The sequence below is a fragment of the Pan paniscus genome, chromosome 9 (genome assembly GCF_029289425.2).
Source record: "Pan paniscus chromosome 9, NHGRI_mPanPan1-v2.0_pri, whole genome shotgun sequence".
Classification (NCBI taxonomy): Eukaryota; Metazoa; Chordata; class Mammalia; order Primates; family Hominidae; genus Pan; species Pan paniscus.
The window spans coordinates 45667101-45684979 of NC_073258.2; the positions used below are offsets into that span (position 1 = coordinate 45667101).

Genomic DNA, 17879 nt, shown 5'->3' on the forward strand with positions numbered 1-17879 from the left:
GGTGGCTAAAAGGATAAATGTGAAATAACTCCCCTCAGAATGTTTCAGTCACTTTTTCTATCACTTGGGTAATATTCTTTTCTGTCTCTTTGCCTGCTTTCTGTGGTGAAACTTACCTAGTCAGTTTTCTCTTCTTTACCCCAGTATGTGTGTATAGAGGTGGTAGTATTGGAAACCATGGAATCTAGGTATATGAAATAAGTCAGATATTCTTCTGATGGTGAAGAATATTTGGTATTTTGGATGATGGATGGGAAACACACTTTGAAATGTCTTTTCTCTTGAAATCATGAAACAAAATATTTACCAAATTGCATTTTCGTAGAGCCTACAGAAAATATCATTGAGAGGTTCTAAGACTCCTTTTCTTCCTCTGTGTGATATTTGTGTAAAGAGGAGGGGTTTTTAAATTTAATTTTATTACTTTATGGCTAAGAATCTCTCTACTTTATTACTGTATAATATTAAAGAGCTAATTTAACATAGTCATTTAAACAATCAACCCAACTTCAAGTATGAATGCAACACTGTGAGATAGCAACTTCCTTCATCTTCCGGGTATCGCACATGGAAAAATCATCAGCAGACTCCAATTATAATGAAACTAGGGCAAACACATGATCCCCAGACTTCAAAAAAACGTAAGGATTGCCAAAAGTGGTTATGATCCACACAAAAAACATACAGGATGAATTGTAGCAGAATTCAGGCAGGGTTAGCAATTTCAGAAAACGTCAGCAAAATTCTACTACCTGAAGGAACTTTCTACAGGTAGCCCAACCAGGAAAATCCTGAGTAATAAAAACAGAGCAGACACAGCACTGATACAAAAATAAAAGAAAACCGGTCGGGCCCGGTGGCTCACACCTGTAATCCCAGCACTGTGGAAGGCCAAGGCAGGTGGATCACTTGAGGACAGGGGTTCAAGACCAGCCTGGCCAACATGGTGAAACCCCATCTCTACTAAAAATACAAAAATCAGCCGGGTGTGGTGGCACGCACCTGTAATCCCAGCTACTTGAGAGAGTGAGGCAGGAGAATCAGTGCTAACCCAGGAGGCGGAGGTTGCAGTGAGCCAAGATCGCGCCACTGCACTCCAGCCTGGGTGACAGAGTGAGACTCCGTCTCAATAAATAATGAATGAATGAATGAATGAAAACCATAGGAAAAAGCAGCAAAACTTACTAAAGAACACACAGCGGGAAAATATTGTCATGGAACACATTATAATTCAGACTGAACTTTTCTCCATGGATTAAAATATTAGGCCAGGCACAGTGGCTCATGCCTGTAATCCCAGCACTTTGGTGGACAAGGCAGGAGGATCATTTGAGCCCAGGAGTTTGTGCCAGCCTGGGCAACATAGCGAGACCCTATCTCTACAAAAAAATTAAAATGCTCACACACACCTGTAGTCTCAGCTACTTGAGAGATTGAGGTGGGATGATCGCTTGAGCCCAGAAGTTGAGGTTGCAGTAAGCCATGATCATGCCACTGCACTCCAGCCTGGGCAACAGAGTGAGACCCTGTCTCAAAAAAAAAAAAAAATTCGCCTGCATAAATAAAGATCACAAAGCAAAAATATAAAAACACAGGAGAAAGATTAGCAATGGATATAAAAACAGGAGATAGAAAAGTGAAATATATTAAACTTGAGTGCCAGGCCAAACAGGTCAGTAGTAGAAAAATTTTGTCACAGAACTGACGACAAAATTGGAAGGAGCAGCAAGAGGAATACATCACAAACACAGAAAGGGACATAGAGGACAGAAGTGACAAGTGATGAAAATAAAATAGAGAGTTAAAGAAAAATTGAAGATAACATGTTAGAAACATATTTTAAGCTCTAGATTCAAATAAATAAGATTTGAGTATTATTCTATTTCTATAAAATATATTTTGTTAAAAGGGTGCACTGTGTGCCATAGAAAACTGATCCAGAACAGTCAACAGCAGTGCTTATTGAAGCAAAATTACTCCATCTTGGAAGAAAAAAAAAAGAGAGAAAGAAAGAAAATATAATCAGATTTTTCAACAGCAACTCTTGATTCCAGAAGACAATGGAGTAACATATTTAGAATACTTAAAGAATAAAAAAAGAAGAGCCATGGATTTTATATGCTACCAAACTGACCATCAATATAGAGTCCACAGACAAATTGCCATTAACATGTAACAAATATTGTTTCCATGAGCCCCTTCTTGAGAAGACTGTCTAGAGATAAGCTTCAGACAGCCAAAATGACCAGAGCAGCATTGGTATAAGGGACTAGTAGCAAGCATTATATATTTGTCTATAGAGCCAAGACTGAATAATGGCTCTAAGAGAGGCAAGACAGTATCGTATGTTATGGAAGCTCCTCAGCTTACCATGGGGTTACATCCTGATAAACCATTGTTAAGTTGAAAATACCATAGGTCGAAATGCATTTAGTACACCTAACCTACCAAACATTATAGCTTAGCCTAGCCTTTCTTAAATGTGTTCAGAACACTTATATTAGCCTACAGTTGGGTAAAATCATCTGGCAGCACAGTATATTATAGAGTATCAGCTGTTTACCCTTGTGATCATGTGGCTGACTGGCAGCTACAGCTCGCAAGAGTGTTGTACTGCTTTCTACTGTATGCCCATTGCTTTCACATTGTCATAAAGTTGAAAAATCCTAAGTTGGGGATTGTTTGAGCTCTGAAAATGTAGGTATAGTACAATTATCAAAAAATGGTGAGAGAATAGGAGAATATATGAAAGGTAAAATAAGCTCACTGATTACTTAATAGGTACTGGTTGGGAATTAAAGAATGGTACTTCAAATTAAATGCTGGTGGAGAGGAAAGGTAGAAATGTAAGAAAAGGTTATCAGGTAATTTCCATACTGTTCGTAGTAGGGGACCAACAGAATATAGCCCAAAAAAAGTATGAAGGAAGGGAGAGTAATGGTATTATATAAAGGCCTTACTGTATAGATACAATACAAGCCTTCCTAAATACCAAAAGATAACCTGAAAATAGACAGTATGCAAATAAGATAGACAATATAGTAAAAGAATACACATGTACACATATTAAACAGATGGATTCAAGGGACCAAGGACAAACAATTATATCCATAATTGCAAATGTTCTTACCTTAACTATTAAAAGAACAATATTTTCAAATTGTTTAACAAAGCATAGCCAAACATTATGCTGTATTCGAGAAATATCCAAATAAAATTTAACAAGATTTAAGATAAAAATAAAAGAATGGATAAAGCATACAAGGCAAATGCAAATAAGAGAGCAAAGTTTATGATCTCCATACCTAACAAGGAAAAACTTAGATCAAAAAGCTTGACATGACAAAGAAATATACTTTAAAATGCTAAAGACTACAGTTTACAATAAATTTGTAATAATAATTAGTATTTATGTATCCAGAAACAAATGTCATAAAGCAGAGACTCAGGGAGATTCAGAGAAACAGATTAAAATATACCACATAATACCAGACAAAAAATTAATAAGGATATAAAGACCTAAATACCTAAATAGCATAATCAGTAAGGTAGATCTTATTAGATATATCAAACTCTGAACTTTGATTATAGAAAATACATCTTTTTGTCATTTGAACATAGAATATTCATTCATGAAAATTATATCAGAGCAGTGAACAAATTCCAAGGAAGAAAATAAAAGTAGCATTTTCTGGCCAGAATGCAAAAAATAATAATAATAATAATAATAACTAACAATATAAAAGCCCTCCTACCTGGAAATTCTAAAACATGTCATTTAAACAGCTACTGAGTCAAAGAGAAAATAAGAAATTTAGAATTTCTTGAAGATACATGAAAACAAAATAACAGTCTGTAGAACAGACTAAAACAGTTTTCAGAGAAATTTTCATAGCATTAAGTACTGTGTCAGTAAAAATGAAAAATAAGAAGAAAAGATATAAATTAAACACCCAAAACCAGGATGAAAAAATAAACTAAAAGCAAAAGAATTAACAAAGAAAAAGGATGCATTAATTATACAGAAAATCAGTAGAAACAATGAATCCAAAAGTTGAGTTTGAGGTATATATCAATAAAATAGATACATCATTAGCTAACCTAATAAAGGAAAAGGAGATTGCCAAAATAAAATTCGAAAGGCAGGGGGACATGACCATAAAAATAGGAAGTTTAGAGAATCAGACTACTTTAACCAAAACATATAATTTATTCAAATATGTTTGAAAACTTAGGTGAAATAATATTTTTTAGAAAACTACAATGCAGAAAAAATGCTGCACTGTAGTTTTCTAAAAATATTATTTCTCAGTAGAAACAGCATCTAAATCAGAAAGATTGCCATAGAAGAAATGGAAAAAATAGTTAACTCCAACCAAAAAGCACACTAGGCCCAGATACTTCACAGAGGACTTTTACAAACCGTTAAAGACCAAAAATTTCCAATGCTGCTATATTTCAGAGTATCAAAAAAAGAAAATGTATTTTACAAAGAAAACATATCATTGTTCCCCAAATCTGAAAAAAAGACATCAAAAAATAAAACTACTAACCTATTTCTCTTGTTAACAATTCAAAAGTAGTAAAATAGTAGCAAACATAATCTAACAGCATATTTTGAAAAATACATCATGACTAAAAGGCTATTCTAGGAATACTGAATTGATTTACTATTTGGAAACCGTTAATATCCTTCATATTAATAGAGGGGAAAAAATCATATAATTATATCCAGACTTGTGCAAACATTGGATATATTCAGTACCAACTTAGTTTAAGAACCCTAAGAATTGATACTTTTCTTAGCACCATAACACACACACACACACACACCACTTAGCAGAAAAGCCAGGACCTTACTAGGCGCCTTCTAAATGCTTTTCCACTGAAGTCAAGAACCAGACAAGAATGTCCACTCTATCTACTACTACTCAACATGAGTTTGAATGTATTAATATAGACAAAGGCATTCAGACTGCCTACTGTATCTAATAAAATCATATGTCTGGAAAACCCAAAAGAATCCATGGAAAAGCAACTACAAAGAATACAAGAATTTAGTCAAATAACATTAAAAGTTAATACACCTGTAAAAGTAATATTCCAGTTAGGATGTAGTAGGTCAAGGCAGGTCAGTGCATTACAGTAACTTGAATGAACCAGATAAACTTCTAAAATCATGTTTTTAAAGCTATCACAAAACTAGGCAAGCAACAAGATATGAAAGAACTAAATTGCTAGTGACAGAAGAACCTTTCCAAAGTGAGCTGGTGATTGCCAGCTGTGTCTCCCTGCCTATGCCCCCAGCACTTGTTGATTCAGGGTGTGAGCTAAGAACTGGCCTTAGCGTAGGGAGAAAGCCATTACTGAGGAAAAAGAGAAAGAAGTAAAGCTTTTAGCAGTTGTTCCAGGTGGAATTAACAGATTGGAAATCAAACACATGACCAGTTTTTTTTCCAAGGAGCATTTCGATTAGAACTAAGGCCACACAGGAGTCTGGGGGATTAGGCTCAAAACTTAGGAAAGGTAGAGTGAAATCTCTCCATCTCACACTGCTTAGGAAATAAGGAGATGCTGGGTAACAGAGCCAGCCATAAGCATATGGCTTTTTCCCCTCAGGACTTTCATCTTAATACTACTTGGATGGGAGACTGAAGTGAGCTGGGGATCTCTAACAGGAAAAAGTCTTTTGGGCTGAGGAGACAAACACCTACCTACTAGACACCTGAGGTCATTCCTGTTCCTCAGTTGTGGCACTCTGGGGATTCTGATTAGATCTAGATTAGTTCCTTATCTAGCATTAGGTCTAGATTAGTTCCTAATCAGAATTCCTGGAGTGCCACAGCAGAGGAACAGGAATGACCCAGACAGATTGAGTCTTGCCAAACTGTATGCCCCAACTTAACATTATCAGGCAGGAATGAGTTGATCAGTCTTACGACCTCTTTGCCTAATAGAATTAAGGGAAAAACTGCCCTGATGAAGTATAATATCTGGAGCCGCTGTGGTTCTTTTATACAGAAAGGCCAGAATACAATTTTTAGAAAAAAATACTAGATACGCAAAGAAGCAAGAATGTATGGTTGATAATAAGGCAAAGTGCAGACAATAGGAGTAGATTTACAGATAATAGAGATATTATACTCAGTAGACAAGGACTTTAAGATAACTACAATTAATATATTCACAAAAATAAGGGAAAAGATGAAGAAAGTAGATGAAAAAAGTACCTTTTCACCAGAGAACTAAAAACTACTTTAAAAATCAGATAAGCATTCTAGAACTTAAAAATACAGTAATGAAAACTCATTGAATGGGTTTAATAACAGATTGAACAGAGCACAGCCCAGAATTGGTGAACTAGAAAAATATACAGACAGAACCACAGAGAAAATAAGGGAGTGTGGGGATTGATAAGAGCATAAGAAACGTGATGGAAAAACTCCAAAGATCTAACATACATATAATTAGGGTCTGGGAGATAGAGAAGTAACAGAATCGGGCAGAAGTGATATTTGAAGAAATGGGCTAGAATGTTCCAAAATGGATGAAAGGTAGCCTACAGATTCTAGAAGCTCAGCAGACCCCAAGCAGAATAGGTACAATGAAAAGCACATCTAGGAAAATTAAAAGCTTAAGAGGCAGGAGGAAAAATATTATTTCTGTATCAGTTACCTATTGTTACAAACAAACAAATGGCTGTTTACTATTACAGAACTTAACAGCCACTTATTTGTTTGTAATTCTGCTGTCTGGGCTGGGCTCAGCCGGGCACTTCTTCTGCTGATCTCACGTGAAGTCACTTATGTTGCTGGGGCTACACACCCAAGAGCTCTTGACTCTCATGTTTGGTGCCTCTGGGGAAGCCTGGAAGAGTGGGAGCTGTCCAGGCTCCATCTCTACATGGTCTCTTAAGTACCATGTGATCCCTCCAAGTCCATCTGGTCTCTCCAGCTCCCCATGGTCTCTCTGGCACAGTAATAAGCACGTGATGGGTCAGGGCTTCAGAAGGGTGAAAAACAGAATCTGCCTGGCTTCTCAAAGCCTAGAAACTCGTAGAGCATCATTTCAACTGCATTCTTGTTGGTCAGAGCCAGTCATCACAAAGCCAGCTGAGATTCAAGGAAACAGATAGAACTTCACTTCTTGATAAGACATGGGTGAAGAGGAGGGCAGATAGAATTTTAGGGCATCTCTCATTTGCCTGAGTCTTCCTACTGGCTCACATTGCTTAAATTCCTCCTACATGCAAAATGACACCCACCCCAAGAACCCCACAGTCCCATCCAATTATGGCATCAGGCTCAGAGTCTACTTGTGTACAGTAGTTCCCCCTCAACTGTGGTTTTGCTTTCCACAGTTTTCAGTTACCCACAGTCAACTGAGGTTCAAAAATAGATGAGTACAGTATTAATAAGACATTTTGAAGTAGAGAATGATGCAGACCACATCCACACAACTTCTATTACAGTGTATTATTTTAATTGTTCTGTTTTATTATTATTAATCTCTTACTGTGTCTAATTTATAAATTAAACTTTATCATAAAGTTTATGAGGGTATGTATATAGGAAAAAATAATAGTTTGTATAAGGTTCGAATAGTTTGTATAAGGTTCGGTACTATCCACAGTTTCAGGCATACACCGGGGGTCTTGGAACATATTCCCCTCAGATAAGAGAATTCCTGTGTATGGAAGAGACTCCTCAGATACAGCTTCTCTTCAACTGTAAACCTATGAATTAAAAAAAAGTTATTGGTCTTATCCACCCCCGCACATACAACCTACATTGTTATGGCAAGGATACGATGTCACATGAATTGACTAAGTCTACAAGAGAGGAAATTGAAGGCATGTAGCAGTCCCATGGCAGTTGTGAAATCCATCTGCCTATATGTCACCAATTCCCCCAATTCCAGGGGTAGGGAACATTTGATTAGTCTATTTTGGTTCTCTGAAGTTGGCTCCCTTTTCTTTTTCTCAGTTCTTGACTTTTTTCTTTGAGCTGTCTTTCCTTTTCCATGAGAAATGTCCTCTTTTTGTAGCTTTCTCAGCCTGCTTCTAGGCTCTGTCCCAACTGGCACAGTTATCCACACTGGCACAACTTCTTTAAAAAGCTTTGTGGACTTTCAAATTATAAACCACTCACTCCACCAGAGAGAAGCCACACCCACAAATTTCTTCAAGAAGTCCTCTATGTACTTTGAATGTCAATCAGGGAATGATACCCTTTAGAGTCATATATGTCTTTTGTCTAACTGAGAGCGTCAGCTAGACACTGGCTTAAATCTTTCTGAAGTACAGGTGGTCGTCCACTTATGATGGTTCAACTTAGAATTCTTTTACTTTAGGATGGTATGAAAGCTATATGCATTCAGTAGCAACCATACTTCAAGTACCCATACAACCATTCTATTTTTTACATTCAGTACAGTATTCAGTAAATCATGAAATATTCAGCACTTCATTATAAAATAGGCTTTGTGTTAGATTACTTTGTTCAATATAACATAATGCAAGTGTTCTGAGCACATTTAAGCAATGACAGGTTAAGCTATGATGTATGGTAGGTTAGGTGTACTATTCAACTTAATATTTTCAGCTTACGATGGGTTTATCAAGACATAACCCCATTGTAAGTCAGGGAGCATCTGTAGTAGTAACAAGGTTGTATTGCATGTGCTTTATTTTATCTTGATCCTCAGACCATAATCTTAACAGTTAACCCTGGATTTTTTTTTTTTTTAACTTCAGAACCTTTTGCTGAAGAAGCTGGTAATGAGGAAGTTTTATTTTGTAACCCTGCAAGTCCCAGGTTGAAAGTATTTTCCTCTAAATTCTGCTTGAAACTGAGCAGTTCCTTGTTTAGTTCTTCTCTCTTTTAATACCTTTCTACAGGTGTTTTTTGAAAAATTGCTTATCACTTTCAGCATTTTTCCTGGAAACCTTAGCCAGATCTATAACTTCAATAGGTACTTTTTCTGTCTTCCAAGATACTGTCTCACTTGTTTTGTCAGTAGATTACATGGCTTCTGTCCAGCCTGAAATACCAATTTCCTCAGTGGTTTTCCAGCCTCCGTTAGTAGTCTCTTTGCTGCTCTTCCACCAAATGTCTATAACCCAGTCCCCAAACTAGTGCTACATGTCTTAAGTTTCTATCATGGCAATGCCCTGTTTAAATACCAAATACTATTTCAGTTATCTTTTTCTGCCTAACAAATCACCCCAAAATTTACTACCTTAAAACAAAACTATTCTTTGCTTAAGATTCTACTGTCTGAACTGGACTCAGCTGGGCATTTCTTCTGGTCTCACCTGGAGTCATTTATGCAACTGCAGACATGTGGGGACTCCACCAAAGATGGCTTTACTCAAATGTCTGGGGCCTCAACTGGGGTGGCTGCATTAGCTCTGGCACAGCTGCAGTTCCCTCTCCAGCAGGGTCCTGGGCCATTTCACATGATGACTGAGGGTTCCAAGAGGGTGAAAGCAGAAGCATCTGGGCCAGGCCTCTTAGAGCCTGTGCATAAAACTGAGACAGCACTACTTCATCCATGCTGCCTTTCAAAGCAAGTCCTGGGGCCTGCTCAAAATTACAGGCAGGGAAAATGTCCTCTACCTGATGGTAGTGACAAAGAATATGTGTCCCATCGTTAATTCACCAGTTGCCTTCACAGTTGCAACAATGAGACTGTTAGCTTTTAAACAGAAATGATAGAAACTAGAAGCCATTGTAACAACATGTTTAAAGTGCTAGAATAAGAAAACTGCAGGCTTAGAATTCTAAACCAGCCAAAATGTTCTTAAAAGATTAAGGCAAAACAAATATGTGTTCAAACAAACAAAAACAGAGAGAATTTGGCACCAGTAGGCCTGCACTGAAAAAGTAAAGGAAGTTTATCAGGAAAATAATCCAAGATAGAAATATGGACTTGGAAGAAAGAATGAAGAACACTGGGAAACATATGTAAATGAATAGTAACTGTACAAAATAATAATGGTACACCCTGAGGAGTTTCAATTTTATGTACTGTATATCTAAAATTCATGGTAGCAATAACTTAAATGATGAGAGGGAAGCAAATAGAGTTTAAAAGTCCTAAGGCTTAATTGGTATCAGCCAAGTAGTAAAAGTAATAATTTGCATTGGCCTTAATAAGTAAAAAAGCATGTTTTAAACTCTAGGCTAACAACTAAAAATTATTTTTAAATGTAACTTAATAGAAGGAAAATGGAATCATGTAGAACATTTGATTAATCCAAAGGAAGTCAAGGGAAGATAAAGGTACATAAAAGTAGAGCACAAATAGTACAATGGCAAATATAGACCCAAGCACATCAGTAGTTACATGGAGGAAGACTGTGTAACTTAAGAATTAAATGTAGGCTAGATTAAAAAAAAAAAAAAACAGCTATATAACTATACCCTTGTCAGAAAAAGTAAACTTTATAATAAGAAGCATTACTGGAGTTAAAGTGGAATATTTTATAACACTAAAGGGATCTGTGGCAGGCTGAATAGTGCCCCCCTACAAAGATATCCACGTTCTAATCCCTGGAACCTGTGAAAACTATATACATACACAGTATGGAAAGAAGAGGACTTTGCAGATAAAATTGAGGATCTGGAGATGGAGCGATTATCCTGGATTATCCAGTTGGGTCCTAAAGGCAATCACATGTATTCTTATAAAGAAGGAGACAGAGACTTAATCCTGAAGAGGAGAAGGCTGTGTGACAATAGAGGCAGAGTTATGCAGCCACAAGCCAAGGAATGCCAGCAGCCACGAGAAACCAGAAGAGGGAAGTAACAGATTCTCTAGATCCTCTGAAGGGAGCACAGCCCTGCTGACGCATTGACTTTGACCCAATGATATTGATTTTGGACCTCCTGCCTTAAGAGCTGTGAAGGAATACATTTTTATTGTTTTAAACCACCAAGTATGTGTTAATTTGTCACAGTAGCTATAGGAAAGTAATATAGATTTAATTCACAAGGTAGGTATGTTCTGTAAACAGTATGCACCTAAGAACATAATCTAAAATATATAAGGTAAACATTGACATAACTGGCAGAAGAAATAGACATATTCCCAATCAAAGTAGATTTGAATAAAATTATAATAACTGATAGCAGTTATTATTATAGCAGACCAAAAACACCACAATTACAAACTGGACCTAGCTGCCGTATGTAAGCACTGAATCCAGCAGTGACAAAATTCTTTTTTTGTTTTTTTGAGACAAGAGTCTCACTCTATTGCCCAGGCTGAAGTGCAGTGGTGCTATCTTGGCTCACTGCAACCTCTGCCTCCCAGGTTCAAGTGATTCTCCTGCCTCAGCCTCCCAAGTAGCTGGGACTACAGGCGTGCGCCACCACACCCAGGAATTTTTGTATGTTTTAATAGAGACGGGGTTTCACCATATTGGCCAGGCTGGTCTCGAACTCCTGACCTCATGATCCACCCGCCTCGGCCTCACAAAGTGCTGGGATTACAGCTGTAAGCCACCGTGCCCGGCCCAAAATTCATTCTTTTACATGCACAAGGAAGGAACATTTATCATATGTGAACACTTAACATATGACTGAGCCATAAAAAAGGCCTCAACAAATTTCCAAAGATTTAAATTTCTTAGCATGGAAATGGATATTGACCAATACAGATTAAGCCAGAAATCATACAAAATAAAAATAGCTTACAAAATAAAAATAGCATACAAAATAAAAATATCGTACAAAAATAAATAGCTTTCATATATACAATTAAAAAAAACAGAAGTTGTAAGAGAATTTTAAAAGAAAATACCTTAGGCAATTTTTTTTTTAATCTCCAAAATTTAAAACTCTTCTGAAAAATACAAAACTAGGCTTGAACAAATGGAAAGACTTAACCGTGTTCTTGCATGTGAAGTCTCAGCATCATATAATGTCAGTTCTCTTAAGTTAGTTTGTCATTTTAATGCAATAACAATAAAAATGCCATGTTATTTTCTGGTGCCAGGCAAGCTATTAATAATTGTTTAAGTTTATCTCAAAGAAGAAACAATCAAGAATAATTAGAGAAACTGAAGAAAAGAACAGTGGGAGAAGAGGAGGATTTAACCTAGAAGACATTAAACATACATGAAGCCTTTAATTAATGTAGTTTGATATTGCTGCATGAATGCACAAACCAATGGGAAAGAATAAAAGACTAATTGCATGTGGCAATTTCGAATACTGTAAAGGCAGCATCTCATCAGTGAAAGGAAATGTATGTTTTAATGCTAAATAGGGGAAAAGATAAAATTATATCCATTCCACGGGGCGTGGTGGCTCCTGCCTATAATCCCAGCACTTTGGGAGGCTGAGGCGGGTGGATCACCTGAGGTCAGGAGTTCAAGACCAGCCTGGCCAACATGATGAAACTCCATCTGTACTAAAAATACAAAAAAAAATTAGCTGGGCGTGGTGGTGCACGCCTGTAATCCCGGGTACTCGGGAGGGTGGGGCAGAAGAATCGCTTGAACCTGGGAGGCAGAGGTTGCAGTGAGCTGAGATCATGCCGCTGCACTCCAGCTTGGGCGATAGAGTGAGACTCCATCTCAAAAAAAAAAAAAAAAAATTACATCCATTCCTTCTACTACACACCAAGATAAATTTTAAATGGATCAGAGATTAAAATAAATGTAACAAAATGACTTCATACAAGTACAAATAAAATGCATGGGAATTTCCCTGTAACTTGGATGTAGGGAAAATTTCCTAATCAACTCAAAATTCATACACACTAAGGAAAAAGATGAATAACTAATTTTTTTTTAAAAAACTTGCATTTCAAACAGGCGCAATGAACAAAATGAAAAGCTGGGAACAGTATTTTCAAATTATATTACAGATAAAGGGATTTTAAACCTAATTTCTAAGGAGCTTTTACAGGGAAGGAAGAAGGTCAACAATCTTAGAAAAATGGACTAGATGCAGCAGAAAAGAAAATGAAAGCAGAAAATTATGGAAAATTGTCAAACGGAATTATAAAGAGGAAAAAAATGGAAATGCAAGCTTTTTTTTTTTAAAGAGAGAATGATCTGCTACAATACAGGAGGCTGATCTGGGCAGAGAAACCAACAGCCTTTAAAAGTCATGCAGGGCTAGAGAAATAAGATTGGATACTAGAAAGGCTAAGGTCCTGCTGAGAAGGGAAAGACAGAGATGTGAGCCTAGTACCCTTCACAATACATTGGCAAATTCTGAAGCTACAAAGCACAAGAGACCAGAAAGCCAAGTAGAAAGCTATGAAAAACCGTTTTTAGGAAGCTAGTATTAGAGTTCAAGACCCAGCAGTGAGGACAAGAGGCTTTTGGTGACTGTCTGGGGATTTCATTTGGAAAGTCTGGAGATTTGTGCCATTTAAGAAGGGACAAAACTAAGGGTAAGTGAACTTTGGTTCTAGGAATGGCAAGACCAGCAAGAAGATCACCATTGCCAGCTGTAGCCTTTACACAATGTCATAGCAGCCCAAATTCAGTCAGCTATTGAATTAAGTTTATTGTCTACTTGCCAAGCTAAAGAATGTATGAATGCTGTCTTTAGAAGATAACATCATATGGAGGTTCTACAACTTCTTAGACACAATGTCAAGCTTTTAGTAAAATTATACTAGACATTCAAGAGATGGGATTGAAAACCAAGAGAAAGGGCAGACAATAGAAATATACTCACAGATGATTCAGGCAGTGGAGTTAAGACCAGGACTTGAAATAACAATGATAATTGTTCAAGAAAATAGAAGACAGGGAGAAAATAAATAAAAGGGAAATTTCCCCCCAGATAATTGGAACTTGTGGGGGATAAAAAGAATCAAATGGATATTCTAGAGCTGAGAATTGCAATAACTGAAATTAAGAACTCAATCGATGGGTATAAAATCAAATTAGACAATGGCGAGCCCAAAAATAAACCCTCATGTATATAATCAAATAATTTTCCACACGGGTGCCAAGACCATTCAATGGGGAAAAGATGGTCTCTTCAACAAGTGGTGTTAGGAAAACTGTATATTCATATGCAAAAGAATGAAGTTGGACCCTTACCTTATATCATATGCAAAAGTTAACTCAAAATGGTCCAAAGACCTAAGTGTAAGACCTAAAACTGTACAACTCTTGGAAGAAAACAGAGGAAAAAAGCATTAAGACAATATATGTATTTCTTGGATCTGACACCAAAAGCACAGGCAACAAATGTAAAAATAGACAAAGTGGACTATATTAAAGTTTAAAACTTCTGGGCATCAGAGGACACAATTAACAGAGTGAAAAGATAGCCTACAGACTAGGAGAAAATATTTGCAAGTCATACATCTAATAAAGGGTTAATATTCCAAATTATATAAACAACTTGTACAAATTAAAAACAAAATAACCCAATTAAAAAATATACAAAGGACTTGAACGGTCATTTCTCCAAAGATGATATGCAAACAGCCAACAAGCATATGCAAATATGCTCAATACCACAAATCATCGGGAAAATGCAAATCAAACCACAACGAGATATCATGTCACACCAATTAGGATGGCCACTATTAAAAACATAAAATTAATAAGCATTGGCAAGGATGTAGAAATTAGAACACCTATGCACTGTTGGTGGGAATATAAAATGATGCAGCTGGCTTTGCAGACACTGCTGTCCCCCAACACCCCCTGTCACTAGGCCATGGTCATCCCGACTGTGCCCTTCAACATCACCGTCAACAGCAAGCCCTTAGGACACATCTCCTTTCAGCTATTTGCAGACAAATTTCCAAAGACAGGAGAAAACTTTCACACTCTGAACAATAAAGACAAAGGATTTGGTTCCTACTTTCACAGAATTATTCCGGAGTTTATATGCCAGGGTGATGACTTCACACCCCATAATGGCATTGGTGGCAAGTCCATCTACGGGGATAAATTTGATGATAAGAACTTTGTTGTGAAGCATACAGGTCTTGGCATGTTGTCCATGGCAAATGCTGCACCCAAAACAAATGAGTCCCAGTTTTTCATCTGCACTGCCATGGCCAAATGGTGGGATGGCAAGCATGTGATCTTTGGCAGGGTGAAAGAGGGGATGAATATTGTGGAAGCCATGGAATGCTTTGGGTCCAGGAATGGCAGGACAAGCAAGATCGCCATTGCCAACTGCAGACAACTCTGATAAATTTGACTTGTGTTTTATCTTAACCACCAGACCTTTCCTTTTGTAGCTCAGGAGAGCACCGTTCCACCCCATTCGCTCACAATATCCTATAATATTTGTGCTCTCACTGCAGTTCTTTGAGTTCTATATTTTCATTATGTCCCTCCACATATAGCTGGATTGCAGAGTTAAGTTTATGATTATGAAGTAAAAACTAACAAAAAAAAATGATGCAGCCACTATGAAAAACAGTATCACAGTTTCTCAAATAATTAAACATTGAATTACTATATGATTCAGCAGTTCCACTCCTGGATATATATCCAAAAGAATTGAAAGCAGAATTCCAAAGAAATATTTGCACATCCATGTTCATAGCTATACCATTCACAGTAGCCAAGAGGTGGAAGCCATCTGTGTGCCCATCCACAGATGAATGGATAAACAAAATATGGGATATACACACTATGAATACAGCCTTAAAAAGGAAGGAAATTCCAACACATGCTACAACATGGAGGAATCTTGAGGAATTAACGGTAAGTGAAATAAGCCAGTCACAAAAAGGCAAATACTGAATGATTCCACTTATGTGAGGTATCTAGAGTAGTCATATTCATAGAGACAGAAAATAGAATGATTGTTGCCAGCAACTGGGAGGAAGGGGGTGTGAAAAGTTGCTTAATGGATATTGAGTTTGTTTTCCCAGACGAAGAAGTTCTGAAGGTTGGTTACATGATGTGAATATACTAAACACTACTGAACTGTGTACTTAGAATGGTTAAGATAAATTTTATGCGTTTTCACTACAATAACAAGTAGAACAGTAGAACAGATGATTAGTCACAGCAGAAAAGATGAAAGATAGGTCAAAACAGGTTATTAGAAAATATCCAAACTGAAGATGAAGAAGAAAATCATTTTTAGTAGAAAATATCCAAACTGATATATAAAGACATAAAGGAATTTGTGGAGGCAGAGGGGAGATAAGGGAATAAAGGACATGTGGGACACATCCAAAAAAAAAAAAAATCCAACATACAGAATCCCAGGAGAAGAGGAGAGAGAACAAGGCAGGAGCAAGGTTTGAAGAGGTAATGGCTCAGAATTTATTTCCTAAGAATTATGAAAGACATTATTTCACAGACTCAAGAAAGTGTGTGATCCACAGATACAAATACAAAGAAGCCTTACTAGAATATCATAGCAAATTGCCAAAAACAAAAGACAGAGAATAGAATCTTAAAAGATAGAGAAAAGAACTCACTTTCAAATGTCCAAGACTGACAGCTGACTTCTCAGCAGGAGCAATGGAACCAGAAGACAACAAAGTGACATTTCAATTGCTGGAAGAAAACAGCACCAACCTAGACCTCTGTACCCTGCAAATATCCTTTAAAAATGAAGCAAATAAAGTAATCATTATGTATGTTATTGGCAAAATGATAGACCAATAGAACAGTGGAACAGAAGAGAGAGGCCAAGAATAAACCTTTACATAGATGGTCAAATGATTTTCTCAAAGGGCACGACAGCATTTGAATGAAGTAAAATCTCTGTAATAAGTATGTCTGGAATGCATGGATATGCATATAGAAGAAAAAACCCATACCTCACATCATCCAGAAAAATCAACTTGAGATAAATTATAGACATAAAAGTAAAGCTAAAGCAATAAAGCTACCAGAGCAAAACATAAGATGTTCTCTTTAAGTTCTTGGTGTAGGCAGAGACTTCTTAGAAAACATGAACTATACAAGAAAAAAAAATTGGTAAGTTGGACTTCATTAAAATTTCTCAGCTGGGCATGGTGGCTGACACCTCCAATCCCATCACCTTGGGAGGCCAAAACAGAAGGATTACTTGAAGCCAGGAGTTCAAGACCAACCAGGGCAACATAGCAAGACCCCATCTCTACAAAAAATTTAAAAATTAGCCAGCAACGCCTGTAGTCCTAGCTACACAGGAGGCTGAGTTGGGAGGATTGCTTGAGCCCAGGACTTTGAGGATGTAATGAGCTATGATTGTGCCACTGCACTCCAGCTTAAAAAAAAATAAAATTTATCTTCAACAGACACTTAAGAAAATAGACACAGACTTAAAGAAAATATTCACAATACGTATATATGATGGACTTGAGTTCAAAATATATAAACTACAATTTAGTAATTTTTAAAAAGACAATGCAATTTTTTAAAGGTGAGTTTTGTGAATAGACGTTTCACAAAACACAATATATGTGTAGTAATTACATTTTAAAAGTACCCAATGTATTAGTCATCTAGAAATGAAAAACAAAACCCCAGTGAAATACCAGTTCATACCCTGTAGAAGGGCTAGACAGTGAAAAAGACTGATAATGACAAACGTTGGAGAGGATGTGGAGCAACTGGAACCCTCATATGTTGCTAGTGGGAGTAGAAAATAATATGATTATTTTGGAAAACAGTTTGTCAGTTTATTAAAGAGTTACATATATATACATGACCCAGTAATTTTGCTGCTAGAAATTTATCAAAGAGACATGAAAACATATGACCACAAAATACTTGGAAAAAAAATATTTACAGCAGCTTTATTCGTAATAGCCAATAAAACTGGTAACAGTGAGGTGCCCATCAATAGAAGAATAGGTAAACAGTGGTCTATTGAGATGGTGGATACTGTTCAGCAAAAAAGAACCAACATCCACAACATTGAGGAATCTCAACA

General features: G+C 36.8%; 2 protein-coding genes across 4 annotated transcripts in view; both read left to right on the top strand.

Annotated features, from left to right (window-relative positions):
* TTC17 (tetratricopeptide repeat domain 17) overlaps positions 1-17879 on the top strand; it is a 143641-nt gene that overhangs the window by 100417 nt on the left and 25345 nt on the right. The gene's annotated exons all lie outside the window — the stretch shown is intronic.
* Positions 1-17879, top strand: part of LOC100970939 (peptidyl-prolyl cis-trans isomerase A) — a 33942-nt gene continuing 16063 nt past the window's right edge. Inside the window, exon 1 of the mRNA XM_055094300.2 lies at positions 1-17879. This exon is cut by the window's right edge and continues 16063 nt beyond it. Coding sequence (XP_054950275.1) covers positions 14703-15185 — 483 coding nt within the window. The 5' untranslated portion in view covers positions 1-14702 and the 3' untranslated portion in view covers positions 15186-17879.